Genomic DNA, 25284 nt, shown 5'->3' with positions numbered 1-25284 from the left:
CAGCAACCAATGCTCTTTTTTTAATCATTAAGCCTGAAAAAAACTTTTTTAGATCAAAAAGAGGTGTGATTTAACAGTGATGTCTTTCGGAAGGTGAAGGTTGTTCAAAATGCTCAACGACCTTCATGATTACAATTCGAAATAGCTTGAAATAGAATAAATTAAGACTGTTTTATCAATTTTCATCACACATTTTATCTATGGCAGCCTTAGTCCACTAATTTTTTCTGCTTTATGTATCTTTCAAAAGATGATCAGAATTAAATGCAAATTACACTGGTAATGGAATAAGTTTCCTGTAATGGACGCAACTCAGTGAATCCATTTGTTTCTCTTTATGGTGTAATCATTTCTTACATATAGTTTTATTTGTTGAGAAATATAATATAAACATTTTAATCTAGCTACTGAGAGGAATAAAATTGTCTTTATCAATTAGGAAATATAATTTAAATATATCAAATGAAGATATAGAGAGTTAGGACTACTGAACGACTGTATTTTAAACACTTAAATTTTCAAAATATTTACACACATTTTTAATAATTGATAAATGGTATTAAAGCTCTCTTTGCTGCTCAATAAATAGTGCTTTTTAAACGTTTAAAAGCAATTGGTTTTAATTTTCTAATAGTTTTTGCAACATTTGTTGAGTGTTACCAGATTTACTGAGCTGCACAGGAAAGGGTGAGGACATAGAATTGTTTAAAACTCGGCTCATAAATTACCGATGCAGAAAACACTGCAAGAACTTTAAGAACGTATTTGAGTAGCATTAAGACAATCGAAAATAGGGGGGAATAGACTAGAATACCGAATTTTGTTATTTGACAAAAGGGACCGTTATCGAGCAAATATTGAATTTCACTGCTCGAACAATGTGAACCCATATTGAACAAATGTAAGTGAAAAAAAAACTTGTTATATTTTTCTGTAATTTTAATTATCATTTATTGCAATCTGGGTAGCAGTATTGAAAATATAAATATTTGAAATTGGGTCACTTTGTGCTAATCCCGAATAAAAAAATATAAAATCTCGTTTTCTTAAATTTTTATTTTATTTTTACCTATTGGTAAAGTGGGTCTTGTTTTGCGTTTGATGGCGTGCGCATCTTATTTGGACGTCATCACACTTTTCAACTACAGTAATCAAGAGTAATTGTAAACAGTGCGCATGCGTCGTCATGGCTGCTGTTTAATAATTGTTTTAGAATTCTTTTTTTCACTTTCAATTTTGTTATGAATTAATTTGGTGGGTTTATTTTTGAGATATGGGACCAGAGAGATCCCCTAAATACTTCTTGAGTTGTGAATTAATCAATCAAGAGAATTTCATCATTTGATCGATATTTTTGTTTTTATTGTTTTAATTAAGAATCAGAAAAAAAGCCTAGCTTTCAAATCATATTTCATGTATGAACCTGTGAATCCGAAACGGGTGTATGATGCAGCTTACAATCTCCATCAAACACCATTGTACCAATCCGAAAATGTTAATTTTGATCTCGATTGGATGTTCAACGTCTATTCAATCATCAAAAGAATTTACACAGAATGCGTCTGAGCTGCATTCAAATATGTCTGCGAAATTATGTACCGAGAAGTTCAGGATTAACAGTTAAAGATGTCCAAGATGAAAGCACAATAAACGTGCTTTCCAAAAAAAAAAAAAAAAAAAAAATGAGACAACAAATGCCAATGGATAACCCGTGGGTTTGCTAGCCAATGGGTAACCTGTGATCAATTTTTTAAAATATTTTTTATCCTAAATTACTTTCTCTATCCTTACCCCTTCTATAAAATTTAAATTACTATATATTCAGTTAACTTTCTCAATTAAGACGATATTCTAAAAAAAAAAAAAATTAAAAACCGTACAAACACCTTTAAAAGGACAAATTTAGAAGTAATGCGTTGAGGGGCAGGTACTAAATTTCTTTTATTTTTTTTAATATTTTTTCTTATATCTTTAAATGACAGTTGACTGCAAAATTTCATTATTATTATTTCATTTTTTTTGTAAAATTCATTTAAAATTTGCCCTTGGTGACCAAATTGGTCACCGTTCAGCATTATCTTGCACGGCACATCTTTAATGATAACCATGTCGAATGTATCACACAATTGTATTTAAATATTTCAGCTCTTCAACCTATTCTTGCTCGAATACGCAATATTTTTCCAGTTTAGATTATTAACGTAATGAACAGCATTACTGTGTTGTTTCTTTCACAGAAAAACTAATGATGAAAATTTTATGCTGCCAAATTTTTACATTTTTAAAAATCTGAAATGCTTTTTTAAAAGGAAACTGAATACAAATGGATTAAAACCTTCCCTTTTTTTTCTTCCTTTTTCCTTTTTTGTATTAATACTTCTCAAAACAATGAGAGAGAAAAATGGCGAATTTAACCACTGAAGGCTGTCTATATTTTAAAATAAAAGAATAATTTTCCTAACTCAATATTTCACGTGTTAAAAAGTGAAGGTGACAAATATATATTAAAGGAAAGTGGTGCTAAAATGTAAAAGATGACTAAACATATGTCTTAAATTACGTATTTTCGTGAAGAGGTCACTTTGTTTACTTCTTTTAAAATCTTCTCAATTTGTTTCGTGACCTTCGAAGAGTAATAAAAAGCAATTCGAGAAAAAATCATAATTAATAGTAATTGGTTGAACAAACATAAACAAGGCGATGACGAAATAGTTTATTTTATTCATTGCAGTTGGTCAAGTATATTACAGGTTGAATTTTCTAGATAACATCCCCTAAGGTCATTCAATGGAGGTTAGTTTTCCTTGCCTTGAAGAAAAATTGCTCACCATAAGGACAATCGATAATTTTGAGAGAAATTTTTTAATATAATGATAGATACATATTGATAGATATACATTGAATTTTTGATTAAGGATAAAACATTGATCATAAAATAATGCTTTAAAAAATACATTCCTGTAAAACAAGCAAAGAATATAGTTACGATAGAAAATTATTAGCTGTTTTAATAACGGTGTAATTTTGGTCAAGCTCATCTCTAGAGAGTAGTCTAAGTTAATAAAAGTCACATTCTTATTATTCGTCGCGAGGCATTTATAAAGTATCAGGCTCAATTAAAATCATTTTTTTCAGTGCATGTCGCAATCAATCAATCAATGCTTAAATCAGAAATATTTACTCCTGTTAAATAGATGAAATTTATTTAATGAATAAATGACAAATATCGTTACATTTGTAAGATTATAAACAATGTGCTGAAACTAATTTACCCATAGTACATTTTTAGAAAAAAATATTAGCATGGCATTAGTACTTAAGTGAATATTTTTGGTTATTAGCTACTACTTTCAGCTTAAAAAAAATCTCATTTTAATGTTAAAATTTTTTTTTATAATTAAATACTAAAATGTAAAATGGGAACATTAGCATTTAATTTTCTTTCCATAAAGACGTAGATATTTTTTAACGTATTTGTTTTAAGGAAAAATTACTATATGTCTATGCGATATCATATTCTATGTGATAATGCATATTTCAGTTTATGATGCAATACTCTAAGGTCATGTGCATTAAGTGTTATTTTCAAAGAAGCAGACAAGTGTATATGTATGTATAAAAACTTATACGGTCTTTCTAAACTTGTAAGAGCGCACAAAAAATGAAATAAAAATATAATTTAGAAAACAATCTGTAGCTTTCCGAGGCAACGTTAAATCCAGATTTGATCTTAATTTTAATCTTATCATCTTAAATTTAATCTCTTTGTAATTTTATTCTATGATCCTATCTTATTTTTAAACTCTTAGTTTGATTTTTAGTTATATCGATTACCACTAGTCAAAATAGTCGTCAAATGAAAACATATGAACTAAATTTTCATCTCATCTGTATTAATTTACCTAAATCTAGATCTATACACGTCCAATGAAGCCCTTCTCTATAATTTAATCTTGAGTTTCAGTAACCACATTGTATCATCAGTAACCTACATCAGTAACCAAGCATAAATAGTTCATGATTAGAGGAAAAAGAAACCCCATATTAAAATCTTTATGTTTAATATCTATGTCTGTGTTTTATAACTAGATCTTAAGTCTTATATAATTATAATTACATATCATTTTTGATGCTTCATAAGAAATTAAACAAAAGCTTAATATACTAGAAGCTAGAATTGCTGAACTTTTCTTCTTCCTAGTTTTGTCCTTTCTTCTCACTATTACTAACATACCAATTTTTTTATTATTCTAAATAACTACAGTATTTGAGATAACAAACAGATCAACTTTAGTAAGAGGATGGATCACTGGCCAAGAGCTCCACTCGCACAATTTAAAGTATTTATCATTTTATGAACAGATTCGACTACATTTTGAAAAAAAAAAAACATTTTTAGGGGAATTCAACAATATAGCGACAAAAAATTTTTTCAAGAAAAATGTAAGGGCTGGCAGCCTATGCTGTACGTATACTGTACGATGACTCCTCGCAACAAATATAAATTTTAAAAACAGGAACTAAATTATTCTTCTATAAAGGAATATTTGCATGATTAATTCAGATATTATTTCAACAACTAACATAAAAATACAAGGTTATTGAACAATTTTACTAAAAGGTCTTTTTCATCTTATAAAAAACAACTATTGCTAAGTGTGCTGAAGGACCCGCCTCCACAAAAGATGTAAATCACAAAAGTTATAAGGTCAAAGGCTACCACGATCGTTATTTTCCAATCTACACAGGTGTAAGAATGAATCATGCAAAGAAAAAGCGCAGAAGATTAAAAACCAGAAAAAAAAAAATTGCATGTCGTGTGTGTTATTGTGACAGAATAATTTTTTCCCTCCCTTTCATGTCACTATTTCTGAAAAGTTTTTGCTATACGTAAAATTTCTTCATCACATCTTTCACACAAACCTTTGATTTATTTGATTCTTTAGATAAATACGAGTTCAACGTTTCCGATATGTGTGTTATTTAATTTTTTTTTTGTTGTTTCATATTGGATTGCTGCTCACTTCTTTATTGCGTTAGGCATAAGGTTTTTCATACGTATATTTTACGTGTAGAGCCATTACATAACGACCACCCTGCTAATAACATGTAGGACCACCTTTAGCCCTCAAAACTGCTAGCACCCGCCGTGGCATTGATTCCACAAGGTGCTGATAGGTAGTCTGAGGTATCTGGTACCAAGCTCTCACCAACTGGTCCTGCAATTCCCTCACATTGTGAGGAAGTAGCGTGGCAGCACGAATTTGGTTTTCTAAGTAGGACCAAAAATGTTCTATTGGATTAAGGTCAGGTGAATTTGGGGGCCAAGATATGACTTGAAAGTCACTGGAATGTTCCTCGAACCAATCCATGACGATTCGGCCCTTATGACATGGTGCATTATCTTGTTGGTAAACACCATCCCGCGCAGGAAAAACTGTTGCCATGAATGGGTGAACCTAGTCTGCAACTATGTTCAAGTAGCTTACAGACGTCAGGGATTGTTCTATGAGGGTTATGGGTCCTAATGTGCCCCATGAAAACATTGTTCCTGGGCGAGAAATCATGAAAACCTGGGCGAGTCCATTGTTATAGATGGAGGGTGGTCATAATGTAAAGGCTCTTCGGTGTATATGAGGGGACAAAATCAACAACAATCAGGGGACAAAATCAATTTCATAGAGACTATATAAAAGAGATGTGAATTTATCCTTCTGGCAGCACACGTCGTTGTAGAATTAGCAAAGATACTAGCTTCAAAATTAAGGTATGAAATACGTCATTGAAGTCAATCATTGGACACATTCTTCTTCCAAGTTAATCATGTTTCATTTATGTCCCCTCCCCCTCAAGTGCATAATTCTTACTCTGTAAGGTAATAAAATGTTTCAGAGGGTTTAGCAAATCAGCGTTATTACGTCGTAGGAATTTTCGTTTTTACGATACCACTTTAATGTTTGAAACAGTGTTCACCCTTCAAATTTTTTCTTTTTAAATCTTATGACCGCAATGGAGAAATCAAGGTTAGCCCACGAGAGCGTTAAAGCAATCTACCAAAAAATGCCTCTAAGAGCTGCTAGTAGTTCGCGATCGACTGTTAGACGATTGTTAGTTTTGAGATTTGGTAGGTTGAGATGAGCTCGGACTTGCTTTTGGAGGTCAGAATAATTTTAATCGAAGCTTACCAGAGCTCGCGATACATAAGATTACTTTTTTTCTTTTTTTTTTCTTTCCTCCAAGCCCTGGGCATGTACCTAGGTTATGAAAAACCCTTAACCATATAGCCCAAGACTTGGCCACTAATCCAGCTCCACTCCAGCCTACATAACATGATATTTAAAAAAAAATATGTACACTACCGGTCAAAAGTTTGCGAAAATTTTGAAATCTGCAAAAAAAAGTTATAAATTCAAATGTTCATAGAACTGCGAAAAATCATTCAAATGGCATGAAAATTTGATATGTTCTAAGGTGAACTCTCTACAGTTAGTTACATATAATAAAATTGCAATACTTTGTTTTTTGCGAACTGAATCCAGCTTTTCATCATGAGTTGTTTCTATGGTGAAAAAAGTTGTTAAGTTTGAACACTTGCCAAACTTGCAAAAAATTTTTTTTGTGCTTTCTGTTAATAGAAAATAGTTATTTGAACAGTTCTATGTTAGTCCTCAAAATTTCAAATCGATTTGATTTTTTTTGACGAAGTTATAGAATTTTGAAAAAAATGTGTACTTTTCTCGATTTTTAAGCATTCCACATTTGCGGTCCTTTGGTCTATACATCTTCGACCAAAGAACTTTTTAATTTTAATGTTTTCTATATTTTCAAATAATTAATATTGATTATAAAACAAATATTCTTATTTATTATTGTAATTATTGTTACTACAAGGAACTTATTATGAATATAATTAAAACAATATCTCATAGATGTCACATTTCATCTAAAATTTGTTTGTTCTTGCAAAGTCAGTTATGGGAATCGAAGTCAGTTATGGGACATTTTACAACAGGAATGGAACTCTATATCACTTGAAGTGATTAATGGTTTATTAGAACGAATGCTATGCATATGTAAGGCTATAATAAAAGCAAAAGGTGGATGGTTCGAGGAATCTAAGATTTAAATGTTAATTTAATTACAAAATACGAATAAGAATATGTTAAATATTTGACCAGTTGTAAATAAAATAGTTTAATAAAAATGCAAATTTTTTATACTATTGTTATTATTTTTTTAGAATTATTTATGTAATTATTGTTATAACTTTTTAATTTAATTTAATATAAAGTAAAAATATCACAACAAAACTAATACAGGTAAGCAATAAATATAAACAATAAATATAAACAATAATAATTACAATAATGAATAAGAGTATTTGTTTTATGATAAATATTAATTATTTGAAAATATAGAAACATAAAAATTAAAAAGTTCTTTGATAGAAGATGTATAGACCAGAAGACTGCATATGTGGAATGCTCAAAAATCGAGAGAAGTACACATGTTTTTCAAAATTCTATAACTTCGTCAAAAAAAATCAAATCGATTTGAAATTTTGAGGGCTTACGTAGAACTGTTCAAATAACTATTTTCTATTAACAGAAAGTACAAAAAATATTTTTTGCAAGTTTGGCAAGTGTTCAAACTTAACAACTTTTTTCACCATAAAAACAATCCGTGATGAAAAGCTGGATTCAGTTCGCAAAAAACAAAGTATTGCAATTTGATCATATGTAACTAACAGTAGAGGGTTCACCTCAGAACATATCAAATTTTCATGCCATTTGAATGATTTTTCGCAGTTCTATGAACATTTGAATTTAGGCCTTTTCTTTGCAGATTTAAAAATTTTCGCAAACTTTTGACCGGTAGTGTATATATTTTTTTTTTACTGAATGTGTGGAATTTAAGAAGAAATAAGACCAAAAATAATATACATGTAAAATGAGAAATTATTAAAAAGAAATGAATAAAATAAATTAATAAGAAAGAAAGAGAAAAAAAATATAGCGTTAAAAAAAACTAATAGAGATGAAAGTATTACTAGATATAGAGAAATCTTAATAAACAAATATATATATAAATGTATGTCTTTTTAGTAGGGATGTGTATAGACTTGATTGGATTGACGTAGCTCTTTTAGATCGTGCAAGTAAGTTGGACAGGAAGGTGAGGAGGCTCTGTGATTACAGTCCAGATTTAAATTGGAGTCTTGGTTGGATGAGTGACAGTTTATGCAGAATTCTTCTTTTTCTGTGCAATTTTCGATACTATGACCTTTGTATCCGCACTTCTCACAATAACAGTATGACTCAATACATGTGTTTTGGTGATGACCTATTGTCTGGCACTTTCTGCACCTTAATAAAACCAGTCTTTTTTTAATTGTGCAACGTTGTAGACCAGCGTAGAAATAATTAAGATTCAAAAGCTTGATGGAGAGTTTTCTGTTGACTCTTATGATGACGTGTATGTGGGATTTCTTTGGTCAGTTTGATGATATCATAGGCAGGGTTGAAATTGCCATTGATTTTAATCAAGTTAATAATCTCAGTTTCTGTGAATGTGACAGGTGTGTTAAGAAGAATTAGAGAGAACAACTTTACGTCTTTGTCGTGATATTGGATACCTGTCTTTTGCAAGGTTGAGAGGACCGTTTCCTTATGTTGATTGTTATGAAACTTTAGTTCTAGTATCTTGCTGCTTCTATAGACATTTTTCACGGGCAGTTTAGGTTCTTCCTGAATCAGCCTTTCCACAATATCAGTTGTGGAGCAGTCTTCTTGTGGTTTTACTATTATTGGTTTTGGTGGTATTATTACTCGTGGAACATCAACATTGATAGAGGTGGTATTTTCTAATTTTTCGAGTCTTGCGTTGATGGTCTTTAGATTCTCTTCAATTTGATTTAGTGGGTTTGAGGAGTGAACATTTAATGAAAAGTCATCAAGTTTTATTCGCATATAGTCAATTTTCTTGTCCAAAGATGTTTGGGAGTTTCTAGAATTTATCAAGTCATGAGTTTCTTGTTCCGAAGTTATCTTCCTTATTTGTTGAATTGCGTTGATACAAGCAGATCGTGGTTCTTGCGGAAGGAATATTTTCTTATGATTGCTGTAGTTGATGTTTTTCTCTATTATATGAAGAAGGCGTTCTATATCCGCTTTAGTCTGTGACATGATGGAGGTATTTTTGTTGGTAGAAGTTGGAGTATCACTGATGATACAGTCGTTGGTTACCGGAGAAGTATGTTCATAGACAGAAGTGAGATCAACGATTACTGAAGGTGATGTATTAGAATCAGGATCTTGTATGGTTTTATTATCTTTTCGATGAGAATTTTTTGATCTAGAAGGAGTTTCTGTGAGTGAAATATTATTGTCAACTCTTTGAAAGTTTTGTGTAACTCTGCGTTGGGATCTTGCTGACCTTGCAGGATTTTGAAAATTATCTGTAACTTGTGAATTAGCCATGAAAGAAGGTAGTCAATATGTAAGCAGAAAGGGTAAATAGAGCTCTTTAAAAACGTTAGTTAATGTAAAAATACAAATTAAAAAGAGTGGCAATGGTGAGTCAAAGCCTGGCCCCTGAGAAAACCCAGAATAGAAGTTAATTGAGAACCGATGCTCCATTGATAAGGTATGTCACTGCCAGAGAAAGGAGGTGTGGGAGGATAAATGCGTATTAGATGTGCTGAAAACCTGATAGAATGCAGGAAACAATGAAGGCTGCTCTAGGCAGAGTGAGGAAACTTAATTGGTTGAAGCAGAATGATCAGTCATTAATGGATACACTGGCGATGGCATACAAGTACTAAAAGTTGCCTAATGAAAATTTAACTAGAAACATATGTGATAAATTAAGACAGTTAACTATATCAAATTTAGTGCTAAAAAGATAAGATGCAACAGTAGATAACTACTGGTACTAGGCCGGTAAAAGTTATATCAATAAATGTACTAATAAAGGGAGGATAGGCCATCGCTATGTTAACAAACAATTTCTAAGTGCTTAAAAATGGTGAGAATAAACAAACCGAAGTATAAATAAGTACTACTGTTGATGAGTTGACCTGGGTATTCCATTGGTTGGTAGTATCCAAAATCTTCTGGTAGGCTGATGCAAAATATTGCTAAATGACCTTAAGCTATATATGAGTATGTAAATCTAACTTGAGCTTTGTTATTTGAGAAAAAACATTGTAAAAATGCAAAGAAAAATCAAAATAAAGCACTCGGAGACAATTTTGACAATAATATAATGATACATAATTAAAAAAAACACTTAAAGATAAATAAAATGGCCCTAATCTATGTAAAAAGAAATAAAAATGAACTAAGACAACAAATGTATGATCGAATCAATTTAATAAAGGTTTGTAAACAATGACTCTGGTATTAACTTAAAAACAGCATGGAATAGGAAAAGCTATTAAAATGAATAATGTCGATTATAAATTTAATTGATTAAAGAATTATGAATATGGTGTGATTTGAAGCACTTAACTGTGTTTGCGATCATAGAAATTGTTTACATTTTGTTATGGGGAATAGAACACCATTAACATGGGAAAGTGATGTCTCTTTGAAATTTAATATAAAGTCAAAGGATGGATGAAAAATTAAAAACAGGGTGGCGGACAATTGAAAACATTTGGGGGAACAACATATAAAAAATTTAGATAGAAATAAAAACGCTAAGATAAAAATTTGAGTGTCCAAAGTCAGAGTTTACTAAATACTAATTTTAACATAGCGATAGCCTATACCTAGGAGCATCAAAAAATTTAAAGATACTGATAATTAGAGTACCAGACCACTGGAAAATAAAAAGTTAATATTTTTGAATAGAGAATCGCATGGAGGATTGAAATGAAATGCTTTAAATTTGAAAAGAGTCGATAAGTTAATGAAAATTTAAGCCAAAGATAGCAATGATTACCACTTGCAGTGGATGACATGTTAAAATGGCGATCTGACACTCTAAGCCTAAATCAATGGAACATCGAAAATCTAAAACTTGAAAACGGAAAAAGGGGCCTCCCAGAGGCCGGAAAAGACTCACCAGGGATGCCTTGGGGTGTTACATGCTGTTTTTATTAAGAATTGGGTAGAACAAATAGATATTTAACGCTTTTATTAGCGATTTTTTGGAGCTCTGAATAGAGATGTTGCTTGTGTGGGAACTAGATCCCAGCTTTTTTACATAAGATTACTTAGAAACCCGCCTGGTAATTAAATCTTTTCTCTAAAAGTTTTTTCTCTGCCAAATCACTGACTACTACTACAAATATTATTGAGTGCCATTAATTATTAAAAGTTATAAGACACGTGTTGTGTACAGAACAGTTTATTACTAGGAAAAAGTAAATAATTGCCAATAGTTCATAATTTTATACAATTTTAGTTTTCTCTTTCCTCAAAAAAGTCATCTCTTATTCGAGTCGAGATTTCATATATAATTTTCCATTATGTAACTGTAAATAATACGTAGTATTCAGGAATATTTTATTCCTCCGAAAAAATAATCGAGGAAAAAAATGGTTTTAGAATCGGTGCCGAACTATAATTAACCCGGTTATATAATCACACCACACAATCATGAGTTACACAATCACAACAAAAAAAGCGTTATCTTAAAAACATTAACGATTTGCATGAGTAGTTAATATCGTTTGATCGAATTTCTAAGCTACTGAATTGCAATTCACCCGATTTTATAAACATACCCTACAAGTGTGAGTTACACAATCTTAACAAAAAAGCGTTATCTTAAAAACATTAATGATTTGCATGAGTAGTTAATATCGTTTGATCGAATTTCTAAGCTACTGAATTGCAATTCACCCATTTTTATAAACATACCATACAAGTGTGAGTTACACAATCTTAACAAAAAAGCGTTATCTTAAAAACATTAATGATTTGCATGAGTAGTTAATATCGCTTGATCGAATTTCTAAGTTACTGAATTGCAATTCACCCGGTTTTATAAACATACCATACAATCGTCAGTTACACAATCTTAACAAGAAAGCGTTATCATAAAAAAATTATAAATGCGCGAATCGTGAATCGTGTGAATTGAATAAACGCACAGAAATGACCACCACAATTAGAGAGAATCCCTAATAGGTAGCCTTGATTTTTTTTTATAAATTACGTAATTACGTCACGTTGATTTCGCTCTAAAGGGAAAAAAAGTTAAAGTTACTATAAATTAGAGACTCTATTTTTTTAGCCGGTGTTTACTACGGTGACCGGAGGCTAAAGAGCTAATTATGAATATGTATAATGAGCTTGAAAATAAAGAGAGATAATGCTAATATTACGCATGTGTGACGTGTAAGGTAAGAAATACTACGCAAACAAGAAAAACGACCCGGATTTTCCCGAGGAAGTTCATCTAAATACGTAATCGGTTACTGTCAAGTTCACTTTCAAGAAGATGTACATATTTTCTAGAAAGTTATTTCAGTGCATTGACTTTGTTGAGTGTAATCACAAAAATTGACAACATATTTATTATTAAAAAAAAAAAAAAAAAAAAAAAAAAAAACATCGTACATATTTGAAAGGCTTATTCGGATGCAATGACATGCCAAATTTTTTATGTATCATAGCAGTGATCTCCAACCCTCGGATCACGAATTGGTACTGGGTCGAGGGTCAAATGGTACCGGGCCGCCCAAGGAGCATTAAATTGATGCTATTTTATTAATAAAGGTGTATTTCTTTGGGGTTTGTACGAGTTTTCATGGACGAGAGGTTGGTCTGGAGCTCAGATACGCCACATAAAGCCGCACTTATACCACGCTTGCAATTTTATTTTATTTTGAAGGCAAATTTTAATACAGTTAAATTAAAGTTATTAAATCAAAACGATCTAAATTATAAACAATCAACGTTTTCTTCCCCCCTCATCGGGCTGTGGTAAAATTTTTAAAGGATGACCGGTCAGCAGGGATAATTAGGTTGGAGAACATTGTGGGTATTATATGATTTTTAAAAAAATGAAAAAAAAAAAAATAAAAATTACTCACTTTAATCAGTTTTTGTGTCGTATTTGAGTACGCGGCAAAAGTAAGAATAGTCAGAATTAGTTAAATAATGGTTCGAAATCATCAAAATTTTTGAAATTGGAGTAATAGCTGAAATAAAAGACTATCCACTACACTCAAAGATAAATGTGCACTGAATTATTTGAATGGTGCATATTGTCTAGAATTCGATTTGATTATATCAGCAAATTTTTGTTATTTACGACGAAAAAAAATAAGGAAATGATTGATTTGGCATTTAAAATTTATACCCTGTTTATTAATACTTATGTATTAAAGTGACAAGATTACATGTAAATAAACGAAGATATACAAAGACAAGTAGCATACGTTGTAAGCTAATTGAAAAATTCAGCTGTTTTTAAACTTCGCCAACAATTTACAATGCACCATGCTTATTGAAAAAGTCCTCAGTATTTTTTTTTTAGCTGTCTTGTTTTTGAGTCACATTACAATTAGTCTATATGTCATTTGGCTATTTAGGAAATTTTCGAAGAATAGCAATCTGAATGAATTTGCTAAGACTCATAGCAATAAAAAACTTTAAATATTGTTATTAACAACAAACCTTCATTATTCTGGGCTTGTTGCAAACTATCTGAATAAAATCAGGTTAACTGAACAAGGAAAGTAATAAATAAATTAAATAAAAGAATAAGGCATACTTCAGAAAATCGAAAAAGTTTTAGGCTATTAGAAAAATACTGATGACTTCTCCAATTGCATTGAAAAATCACAGCAGCAGTTTGAAAAAAGCGGGATACTTCAATTAGCCTAAGAGATCTGTGGTGGCTCAGGGGATAGAGAGTTCGCCCCCAAATGACGTGACTAGATTCGAATCTCCGCGGTGGCTGATTGATACGAATTCTGCTCCCCGATGGCTCCCACTACAGTGCGGACGTATAATATCCTCATGGTGAGAATTCCCTTGCCGTCGGAATAATCGTGAGGGTTTTCGTGGTTTTCCTCTCCATGTAACATAAATGCGGTTCCATCAAAAAGTTATTTATGAAGGTTAGTTTGTCCCAAAACATGTTTTCTCTTGTTTTCTGGGTGGAGTTCAAAATAACAAGGCTACGGAGTTGAACCGTTTATAAAAAAAAATAAAATTATCCTAAGACACATGCACTTAACCTTTTTCACAACAGGATATATAATCTAACTTGTGCACACTTTATTAAGAAAAAAATAATTCTTTCAGTTGCTTTTTTATTGGTAGGTAGAAAATGATATTAATTTACAGACGAAATAATGTAAGAGCTGCTCAGCGAAAAAGCTCACAGGATTCGCAAAACAATAGACGACACAGAATTATTTCGCTTTAATAGCACTGATTATTATTTACAAAAATATCTGATGGATAACTACACTTATGGGAAAAAAATCCCAACACCAAGAAAAAATTATTGTGGAGCAATGAAATTTCGGCGATGCGCTTGTACGAGTAACATATTTAATTGATTAAAGTTTCAAGATCACAGGTTAATGCAATTAAGAGTAAAACCATTTCAAAAGGGAAATACTGGTACATTAATAACCGGTGTAACCACCAAAATTTTGAATGCAAGCCTGTAAATGGGCATGCATTGGGTCATACAGATGCCGTATGTCAATTTGTGGGATGGGGTTCCATGCCTGTTGCACTTTATAAGTCAATACAGGGATAGTTAATGCTGGTTGTGGATGACGCTGAGTTTATAAAACTTGACTTGAATTTATCTTAACTAAAACAGAAATGAACTATTTGAAACATAAGTTTTGTTTCAATATTAAATTTAAAAAGAATATCACCCAAATAATTTGATAGAACAATCAACAATGCTTATTTTTTTGGTTTGAAAAAGTGAAGCTTTGCCGACTTAATTAAAAAGTTCCCAACAGTTTCATATTTTACAAGGACACTGGAGATAAACAAAGAAAATATATAATACATTTTCACAACCTAAAACATTACACCGTGCAATTATTAGATTTTCTGAAGGTGACGGATGACTTTTCTACAATGTTCTTCGTTTTCTATAAAGGGCAAGAAACCTTAGTCTTGTGTAAATCGTGAAAACTATTAAATTGTTTCAGAAGGTCAAAACTGTTTTTTCCCCAATTTAGATATGGCAATTTATTATTTGAATTATAGGGCACGAAATTTAATACTAATCTGCCATTTTTTATGGATCTAATAAACATGACAAAAAAAATTTGAATTGTAAGAACAAATGTTTGTTTACCTATCTTTACCTATCTTGCCTATGTTTACCTATCTTGCAAGTTACATAAAGTGGTTGTATGAAATACAGATAAGCTTTCATTGTCTTCCAGTTTATATTTTTTTGCGTACAAAAATGAAACAGAACTGCAAAAACTATCTTAAATTTAAATACCAAAATTACATTAAAGAAGCATGCTGTGCTCGTTTGTATAGCTTTTTAGTTCTTATAGACCATACGGGAAACAAGTTTAAAAACATGAGTTTAGAAAATGTACAGCTTTACAGTGGTTCATAGAAGAAAATTCTAAACAAAACTCAAATTACCGGAATAATTTGCGTTGTAGTATTATAAATATTGCTATTAACATAAAGAGTACAGTGAAATCTGCCAATTTGAATACCTGTCTAAGTTAACTTCGATTATCAAGAACCGAATTTATCTTCTATAAAACCTTTGAAAAACGTCTTTTGAATCTTACATATGAATACCACTAAAATAAGTCAAATGTGTCATGGATTAATATTAAATGCTGCTCTTAACCGTTCATGAGTTGAACGAAAAGAATATTTTTTCTTTAGAACATTTTCTGTACTTTTATGTTAGGTATGCATTAGAATTTCGCTGAATTGATAAAAGAACTTTAACAACTAAACTAAGCCCTTTGATTTGACATGACCATAAAACAAAATTACTAAGGGCTATTTTAAAAGGCTTTTAAGTACAAATGAGTTTGAAAATGTTGAAATGAATTATAATGCTACGTTTTTTAATTGCACAAGTTCTTGTGTATTGATGTGTAGAAAATAACACTGGGAACAATTCTATTCCTGTTGTAGGATACTTTTGTAAGAATCTTAAATATTTTGGCGTCGCTGATTTTGAATCAGTAATCGGTTTCTCTCTAAAAACTACAATTTTTATGCAATTCAATAATATATTCCTAATCAGGATTTTTTAAAATTCACTCGAGTGAGTACTATTTGCTTCAACTTCTTTGCCACGTAGGGAGTGGTAGAAGAAGGCGATAATACATTTTAGTTTATATAACACGTTGAGGTTAAATGTATATATTTTTTATTTTTATTTTCAAAAGATCAGAATATATATTATAATTTCTCTAAATAGTTTTTTCTTTTTACAGTTCATCAGTGAAAAATGCTGACATTTAAATTGCTTATCACTACGGTCTATAACTAGAAATATTATTTAATTCACTACTAGAAAGTTACACAATGAACAAAAAAGGAATGCACAGTTTGTACTACTTTTTATCCTTGACAAACAGGTGAAATATGGTAATTTTCAGACTAACGTTGACAACTTTTGCATCCAAATCAGCTTAAATATTTTATTAGTCAATTAATTTTTATTACTACAATCCTTTCCTCTGTAAATTATTTTCTTAAATAGATTATTTATACTTTGTAACTTATAATCAAAGTTTTGTTATTTATTTTTTTAAATTTTTTTTTTTAAGAAAAGCATTCAATGAATTAATATTATTAACCAATAATTAACTAAGTCTAGACAAACTACGATTACCCAAGGTTTCGTCACTTCTGTTCCTGTCACTGTACTGCCTCTTTTAAAATACGTTTTAAATATTATCCCTAGACTTATTTAATCTATCAATTACTCGATCAAATTTATGTAAATTGAGTTGGATCGTTAAATGTATATAAATGTAATGTATAAATGTATGTAAACTTTCGCCTGATTTTAATTTCTTAAATTTATTTTTACTTAATTACTTTTTGTGATTACGAGTAATCTGTGAAATTATGATCTAGCTATTTTTATCACTTTTTTATTAAGATTTTTTGTAGTAGCAGAGAGATATTACAGCTAATTTTACAATTTTAATTAAGAATTTTTTAATTGCGCGAAGAATATTATGCTAACTTTGAAGTACAGTGACCAAAAAAAAAAAAAAAAAAAAGGAAAACGGACCACTTTGAATAATTTTGATATAATGATCGGATCTTCACGTTCTAGGACTTAATATTAATGGTTTGAGGGGGTGACTTCCCGTATACTAATTAATTTCTGCAGACCATAATTTTGGTTATAAAATCAGACACAAAAAACGTGCTATCTTTAAATGAACTTAGTTTCTTTTTTTGTGACTGGTACGGATTTCTGACCCCCGAGTTATAAGGGGTGACCACAATCTGGGAAATACGGTCGTAATAGTTTGGTCAGGAGACCAGTCTAAAGTTTGGACCCCTTAATGTTAATTTTACTTTTTGCGCCATCACTAAAGAACTTTTTAATCGTATTGAGCATTTGCACTATTCCCATGATTATAAAATTCATTAATCAACAAAAAACTCCTTGCAAAAAGTAACTTTTAGTAAATATTTATCATTTATTATTATTTTTTTTAATAGTAGTCGAAAACATTTTGAATACAATAAGGTATACAATTTTGATTGTAAGGTATACGATACATCATTTTAAAGAATCTAATTTCATATGGAAATACAAAATTTGAGCAAAATCAGTCTAATAGTTTCTGAGAAATCGAATTTAAAAAGTCACATATTTAAAAAAGTGTCTGATTTCGTAATTTAAAATATCGGTTGATCTAATTAAATAGCATATTTGAGTTCAATCTTTCAAACCATTCAGATTGAGTCCTAGAATATGAATATACTATCACAAGATCAAAAGCAATACAGAGCGATATTATAATATTTTTGAAACAGACTAAAATATTAATGTTATCTCTAACTATAAAAATAAAATATCCTACGAAAGAGAGAAGATTCGGTAGCTATGTTATGGGTTGTTACATACATCTGAAATATTTATACCCCGATTGTTTCACGAAAATATTCCTTATAATTAAACAGGCAGCAAATTTTGTAGAATAATACATATTTTGCTTTAATCTAAAATGAGTTTAATACCCTATTTGACAATTATTCAATATTAGTTTTGTTTAAATTACGATTAATTTAAGAATAGATTTAAAAAACTAAATTAAATGCTATGTCCTTATTCTAATATAGCTATATTTATTTTTTACATGATATGGGGTAAATTTTGGGCTATATCCATTTTTTCTAACCACGCTTTTTGAATTGAACTATTTTAAAAGCGCATGTCAAGCTATTTTTTAAAATACGTAAATATATATATATATATATATATATATATATATATATATATATATATATATATATATATATATATATATATATATATATATATATATATATATATATATATTCCTTTTTTCTTTATGTTTTATTCTCTGTTTTTGCGATACATATTTTTTACTTAATGTGTTCGATTTTGTTTCGAGTTTTAAGTGTTCCTCACACTACTGTATTGATATATTTTGCTTTGGCTATATTGATACAATAATAGAAAGCACGTCAATAATATATATATATATATATATATATATAATATGAGTGTATTTATAATGAACTACAAAATTTCCCCCATTACTAATTCAAATACATATTTTTTTATTACTTTCCTTATGAGCAGGGAAGATAAATGACAGTCACAGATTGTGTTTATGTATGGTGTTTGACTATGTAGCATTGGACACGGAAAGGACGCCCGTTGCCGCATTGTTACTCAACTGCTTCAAAAAGTTCACAACGTTTCAAGGTACTCATTCATTATAACAATTGCAAGCTTAACAATGATCAACAAGGAAGTAAAGTTTGAGTAAATTAAATATTCCCCTCCCCCCAAAAAAAGAATCGATTAGAAGGCTTATATATTCAAATAATCCGTAATTAAGGAATGATATATTAATTCTACATTCAATTTCTCTTTCAAACATATTTACTAATTAAGTCGTACGACGGTAATGAATGTTATTATAGAATAGCTTCCATGTCAAATACATTAATTATGCATTAATCATCAGTTGTAGAACTTTTCAGATCAATATATTTAAAAAAACAATTAAATGGTAATAGTATCATGACTTCATTATTAGCTAAGATAACAAGAATATGTTCGTGTGATTATATCACAGGGTTCGTCCTCCTTAACCCTTTGATGAAGAATTTTTATTCTAAACATGTTTTTTCGTTTCATTTTTTTGTATTAATTAGGTCAAAATAAATGGAAAATATTATGTTTAGCATTTTAATAATTTATGTCTACGAAATACAGCATGAGACACAGGTGTCTCTTTCTGCGTAAAAGGTAAAGTCATTCAATTTTTTTAAAATTTTATACCCACTTTTTACTAAGGGATTGTAAGAACCCTATATCAAATCCTATACGTTATTATAATTAGTATTGTTGTTAAATCGTATCATTAAATTCTATTTTAATGAAATTCACTTTTCGAGAAGGGAAAATTAAATTTAGTAATTTTATTACTTCTAAAAAATACACTGCGAGGATTGCAAAAGCTGCGAGCTACGTTAATTACTCAAAGATGCAGGTTAAGTGTAGTCAGCAAAAATTTCTCTTTTTCAAAATGAAGGAAAACTTAAAAAGAAAAAAAAAAAAAATTTTCGAATAATGTTTTCTGGGCTGCCAAGTTTCTATGCTTTTTGGGAAAAATTATTCAACTCCTACCTAATATTTTTTTCTATATGTTTCTTTGCTTTGTAAGTTTGATTTAAAACTATTTTTTACTTCATTACACGTAAGTGATTCAAAAGTTCACACACGGCGCCACTCTGTTCCTACTCTCTCGTCTTGAGTTTTAAAAATATTACCAAAATTATTAAAAATGTAATTGAAAAAAAATTTTTTTTAGTGATTTTTATTTCATTAATACTCAGTTAACGAAAATAACACATGAAAAAGTGCATAAACTAATATCCTAACATTGAAATTGGTGGCCTTAATTTTTTTATAAAAACTAATGGGAAAAGCTAAAGAATGTTACATATACCTAAAATTTTTTGGGAAGTAAAAATTAAATTTTTATTAGAAAGAAAAACAAAAAGAGTTTTGTTTTATGTAGAATTTTAAATTTTCAATACAATATATTTGAATTTAGAGTTCTTAACATCTATTTGAGCAATGAAAAAAAAAAAAAAAAAAAAAGCAAAAGGAAATCTATACATAATAATAAACGCGGCTGTGTGTGTGTCTGTAATCACAATATATCGCCCCAGAAGCCTCGCCCAGGCAAGAAACTCGGCACATAATTGTGTTTTGACATAATGAAGAAGTATTTTTTTTCTTTTTCAAAAATTTGGATTAGTTTTTCAGTTATCAGTCATTTTGTAAGAAAATCAATGCTTTTTCGTCTTCAAAGAGCCATATTCAAAAAACTATTAAAAAATGCATATACTTTTCTTCACTCTTATAAATGTATGCTAATGCGAATCTTGCAATTGAAATATTAATTTTCGACAACTTAAACCAATAATATACGAAGGAATTAATAATTTAATTGGGTATACTATAGCATACATCACAGATCGTGTTATTCCTACTAAATTTAACTAGTAAACAGCATTTTCTGCGAACCTGATTTCTAGCAACAAGTAAAAGCATCAAACGAAGTGTCTTGTTATAAGTCGCTACTCGCCAGGTTGGAATTGTATTAGTCTAGTTCCTTTGGAAATAATTTATATTGTTGTTTTACCGAAGTTTATGAATTTAGTAAACATATTTAAAACTCAGTTTATTAATTAAACTAAAAGGTAAATGTTATTCCTAGTAAGTGGAAGTAGTTTTGCTTTTTTCATATTATACCCAATTGGGTATAATATAAAAAAAACACAACTACTTCCACTTAGTAGGAATAACATTTACCATGACGCAATGCTAAATTCTATGCCACTATCCACATAAATCAATTATTAATCAAAAATCGAATATCAATTACTTTTCTTTATAATGCAATAAAACCTGGCGAGCAGTTATTTAAGCGATCAAACACTTCGTTTGTTTATTTGTGGCTTGAAGTTAGGCTCGCAGAAAATGCCGTTCATGGGTTAAATTTAGTAGGAATAACACAACCTGTGACGTAGACTATAGTATACCCAATTGTAAGGTTCGCATTTATCAAAGTGGAGAAAAGTTTAACTTATGTATTAAAAATGTGGCATGTAGGGGAAGTCCTGGTTTATTTGTATTTCTACCAATTCACATAAATAATGAAAGACTAGAAATTATCTAACTCTAAATATTTATTGAAAAGGACAAAACACACAAAAATAAAACAAGGATAAAAAAATACAAGAATTTGGAAGAGGGGGTTTTGGGCTCGAATAAACGTCCGTGCATTACGGCGGTTCCTGGCAGACTGTCTTAGTTCACCGCCAGAGGCGCTGTAGTGGGGGAAAGAGGAGAGTTCGTTACAGGCAACATATTCGATGCGTAAATCGAACGCTTCGCTTTGATATATTTGGATATGAAGACAAAATTGCTCATCTGGATATGAAGACAAAATTGCAGGACAGGAACACTTTAATTGTCCACTAATCTTCAGATTTCCTCCTATGTTTTAAAAAACTTTATTTGTGAAAACCTTTAGCGTGGCGGACAGCTGGCCGCCTCAGGCGGCTATTAAGAAATAAAAAAGGAAAGAAAATTTCCAATGGATTTGCTATTATCTCTTTTCAGATGATAAGGATTACAGTTAATTAGCTTTATAAAAATTAATTTAAATTTATGCTTAATAGGTTTTGTTTTAATCTACCGTAATCACACAGCCTTTAAAAAAATGGCTCCCAAATATTTAAGGAAGGAAGATGGGATAGAGTAGAGGACAGAAATTACTTTTTTTATGTTAATGTTTTTGCTTCTTTTGTAGTTTTCTATGCTGTCAATCTTTAGTAATCGAAAAAAAATGGGTTAAATATTTTTTTATAGCATATTTGTCCTTTTTTAGAATATTATCAAAAACTAGTTTAAAATAAGGCGATTAAGTATAATTTTTTATTTTTTCTAGAAACATAAAAATATCGAAAAAAGGACTTATCATTGTTTAGCAATAAAGCCTTCATATGTATATCAGTATCTTTAACCATCAATGATACCAATAAAGTGAAAATTACTCTGTAAAAAAAAGTAGTAATTTATCAATGTTTAAAATAAGAGGCTATTTTAACCTTGATTACAGATTAAAACTAGAAGCTTTTTCTTACTATTGTAATTTATTATGGTGGACAGACAGGTTTTATTTCTTTTCAGAAACAAAAACTAAGAGTGAAATAATTACGCTACTGAATATGGGTTAAGTTCACGGAATCTCCATAAATCGCCCAGCGTTCTAATTAATGGTCAGTACTCTTTTTCAGGAAGGTAAGAACTAGCGGCAAGGTAAATTCATTACTAATTTTTATTTTGGCGAACAAAATAATTTTACCGCCGTTTTGTAAGCGTGATGTAAAACTTTTGACTGGGACCTGGGAAAATTTTATTGAATTTTCTTTTTTTAAACTTCGAAGGGCAAGAAAAATTTCTTAAGCGCATGAGCTGATTTTGTACTATTGTATGATACAGAAAATATTTCAAAATGGAATACTTTTACGAATTTTTAAAGTTCAAATTTTTAAAAAAAAATTATGTTTTTAATGTAACTGAAAATAACATGCTTCAGTGTCAAAGTTTTTTGTTGTTGTTGTTTGTTTTGACGCTGGTTTATTTAAAGTGATAGAAAATAAGAGAACTATCTTCTTGATGTTAACAAAAAAAAATAATGCCAATTTTTTCATATGGAGTTTTTCTATATATAAATAATTTTTATAGTTATGTATATTATGTTAAAATTCAATATTGGAAAAAAGCGTAACCGAGCCTTATCTTAAACTCTAGTTGGGGGAAAAACATAATTTGCTAGCTATCTGCGAAATAATTCCGTAATTTCTTTTAAATGTATAATGTACGTTATTTTATTTCTAAAAAATGCACATTATCTTTAAGATTTTCGTTTCTTTTTTTCTGACTCTCTAATTACACTCACAAATATATTTTCGCATTTTTTAATTATAAAACGCAGTCTAATAGTTACTAAAAAAATCTGTTGGATTATGGGACTTACATTAGTTCTAAAAATATAAGATCCAAAAAAAAAGTAGCATTAAGTTTTTTTTTCATTCATATTTAAAAATTTATTAATAATTTTGTAAAATGTAAGAAGTTCCAATGATGTATAACTGTTTCTCTTAGATCTAAATTACTGAAAATTTGATAAATTATTGTTCGGAAGTGAGTTGTATTTAGAAGATCTTTCACGTAGAAAAAAACATCGGTGTTTCATGCTATATTTCATAACTATAAATCATTAAAATACTAAACATATTTTTTTAAACTTATTTTCACCTAAATTAATACAATAATGAAATTAAAGTATGAAAAATATGCTTATTAAAATTTTTGCGTCAAAGGATTAACTGAATTACTTTTTATGTAACTGAAATTGTAATGAACTTTTAAGATTTTTGTGTTCAGAACTCCCATAAGTGGCAACTTAAAAAATACACAATTATTTTAAACATTCATGTATACATAAATTAAAATGGCTACTTTTTCACAACCAAGCTTTTTAAATCATTAAAGCATAAAAATACAGACCATGCTGGGTTAAAATGAAAATTTAATAAAATTTATACAAAACTTACTTCGAAATGCCCATAATTTCATTTGCTTAAGTCCAGTTAAAAACTTCATTAAGGAACGAGAACAACCTGATGATAAATTCATATCCTCAGATGCTCTCAGTATCTGAGGTAGCATTGATTTCACTAAACTGGACATAGTTTTTTGAAGTTCTTTATCAGTTTTCATCCATCTTTCTAAAGCAGTTAAGTTTCTTTTCTCTGGTATAGCTGTAGTAACAGGCTCTTTACTGACAGCTGTAGAATGCACTGCACTTTCGGCAGATACATTACAAACCGTAATAATCAAAAACAGAAAGCAAACGATAATTGAAGCTTTCATGATTAAATTACATTTATATTAGATTAGATTTGGAATATTTAAAGAACTTTAAAGTTGAGAAAAGTGAGAAAAAAAATGTTTCCCAGAATTTATACAATTGGAGCAAAATGTTCGAATGTGGCTTATTAGAAAGTTTTCACGGGACTGATACCTTCTTCTTAATACGAAACTAATGAATACTTTTAGTTCTTGCAGATTACCTTTCGAAAAATATCATATTAATTATTCTTCATTTTTATTTATTTATTTTTATTTTTTTGAAGCCGCATCCTTGGTATTTGCCTAATCAAGAAATTTCGAAGTCAATGTCGTCACTGTACCAGCAACGCGATTCGTCCATTCTTGCGTGACGTCACATAGCTTCCCGCGTTTATTTACCTTGGTCTCTTTTCTTTTTTCTTTTCACTTTCTCTTGAAGAATTTTTCTTTCATTTCTAGCTGAAACGTGCTAGTGGGAAATTAAACTTAGGAAAGGTGACTTTTAATAAACTTATTCTAGAAAGGTATGGATCGTTGATACTACAACATCACTTTTGATGATAAAATGAATGATTTACCCATTGTTCTTACTAATTTTTTTGAAAATATTTTCGTAGCGTGGATTTTATTCCAGATTTTTCTTTAGTTACGGTATCGTCAACGTTAAAAGATGTTTTGCATGCTATTGTCATTTGTCGAATTGCATTATTATGAATATTATTGTAATGCAATATTAATAATTATAGTATTTTCACCATTATTAAAATATTTATGATAAAAATGCGACGTTTATAACGAATAACTCTTTTCTTATTTATTTATATAACTTCTGCTGTTGTTGTTGTAGTTCATTTACGTCGCACAAGATCTGCACAATGGGCTATTGGCGACGGTCTGAGAAACATTCTTGAGGATGATCCGAAGGCATGCCATCACAATTTTGATCCTCTGTAGAGGGCATGGCAACCCCCGCTTCGGTAGCCCGACGACCTGCACGCGATGTTGAGCACTTTACGGTAGAACAGTTTAACGAGGACCAATACCGCACACCCTCGGTCCCTACGCAGACTGATCCAAGTGGTCACCCACCGCACACTGACCGCAGCCAGTGATGCTTGACTTCGGTGATCTGCTGGGAACCGTGTCTTA

At 30.1% G+C, this 25284-nt stretch overlaps 1 protein-coding gene across 1 annotated transcript in view; it reads right to left on the bottom strand.

The window, feature by feature from the left end:
* LOC107445367 (nose resistant to fluoxetine protein 6) overlaps window positions 1-24327 on the bottom strand; it is a 52313-nt gene extending 27986 nt beyond the window's left edge. The window contains exon 1 of the mRNA XM_043043784.3: window positions 23838-24327. Within this exon, the coding sequence (XP_042899718.2) occupies window positions 23838-24156 (319 nt within the window). The 5' untranslated portion in view covers window positions 24157-24327. The remainder of the gene's footprint in view (window positions 1-23837) is intronic.
* Between the last annotated feature and the right edge of the window lie 957 nt (window positions 24328-25284).

This window comes from Parasteatoda tepidariorum, chromosome 3 (genome assembly GCF_982258835.1).
Source record: "Parasteatoda tepidariorum strain Cologne lab strain chromosome 3, Ptep-v5.0, whole genome shotgun sequence".
NCBI lineage: Eukaryota > Metazoa > Arthropoda > Arachnida > Araneae > Theridiidae > Parasteatoda > Parasteatoda tepidariorum.
This window is presented reverse-complemented; position numbering and strand designations above follow the sequence as displayed.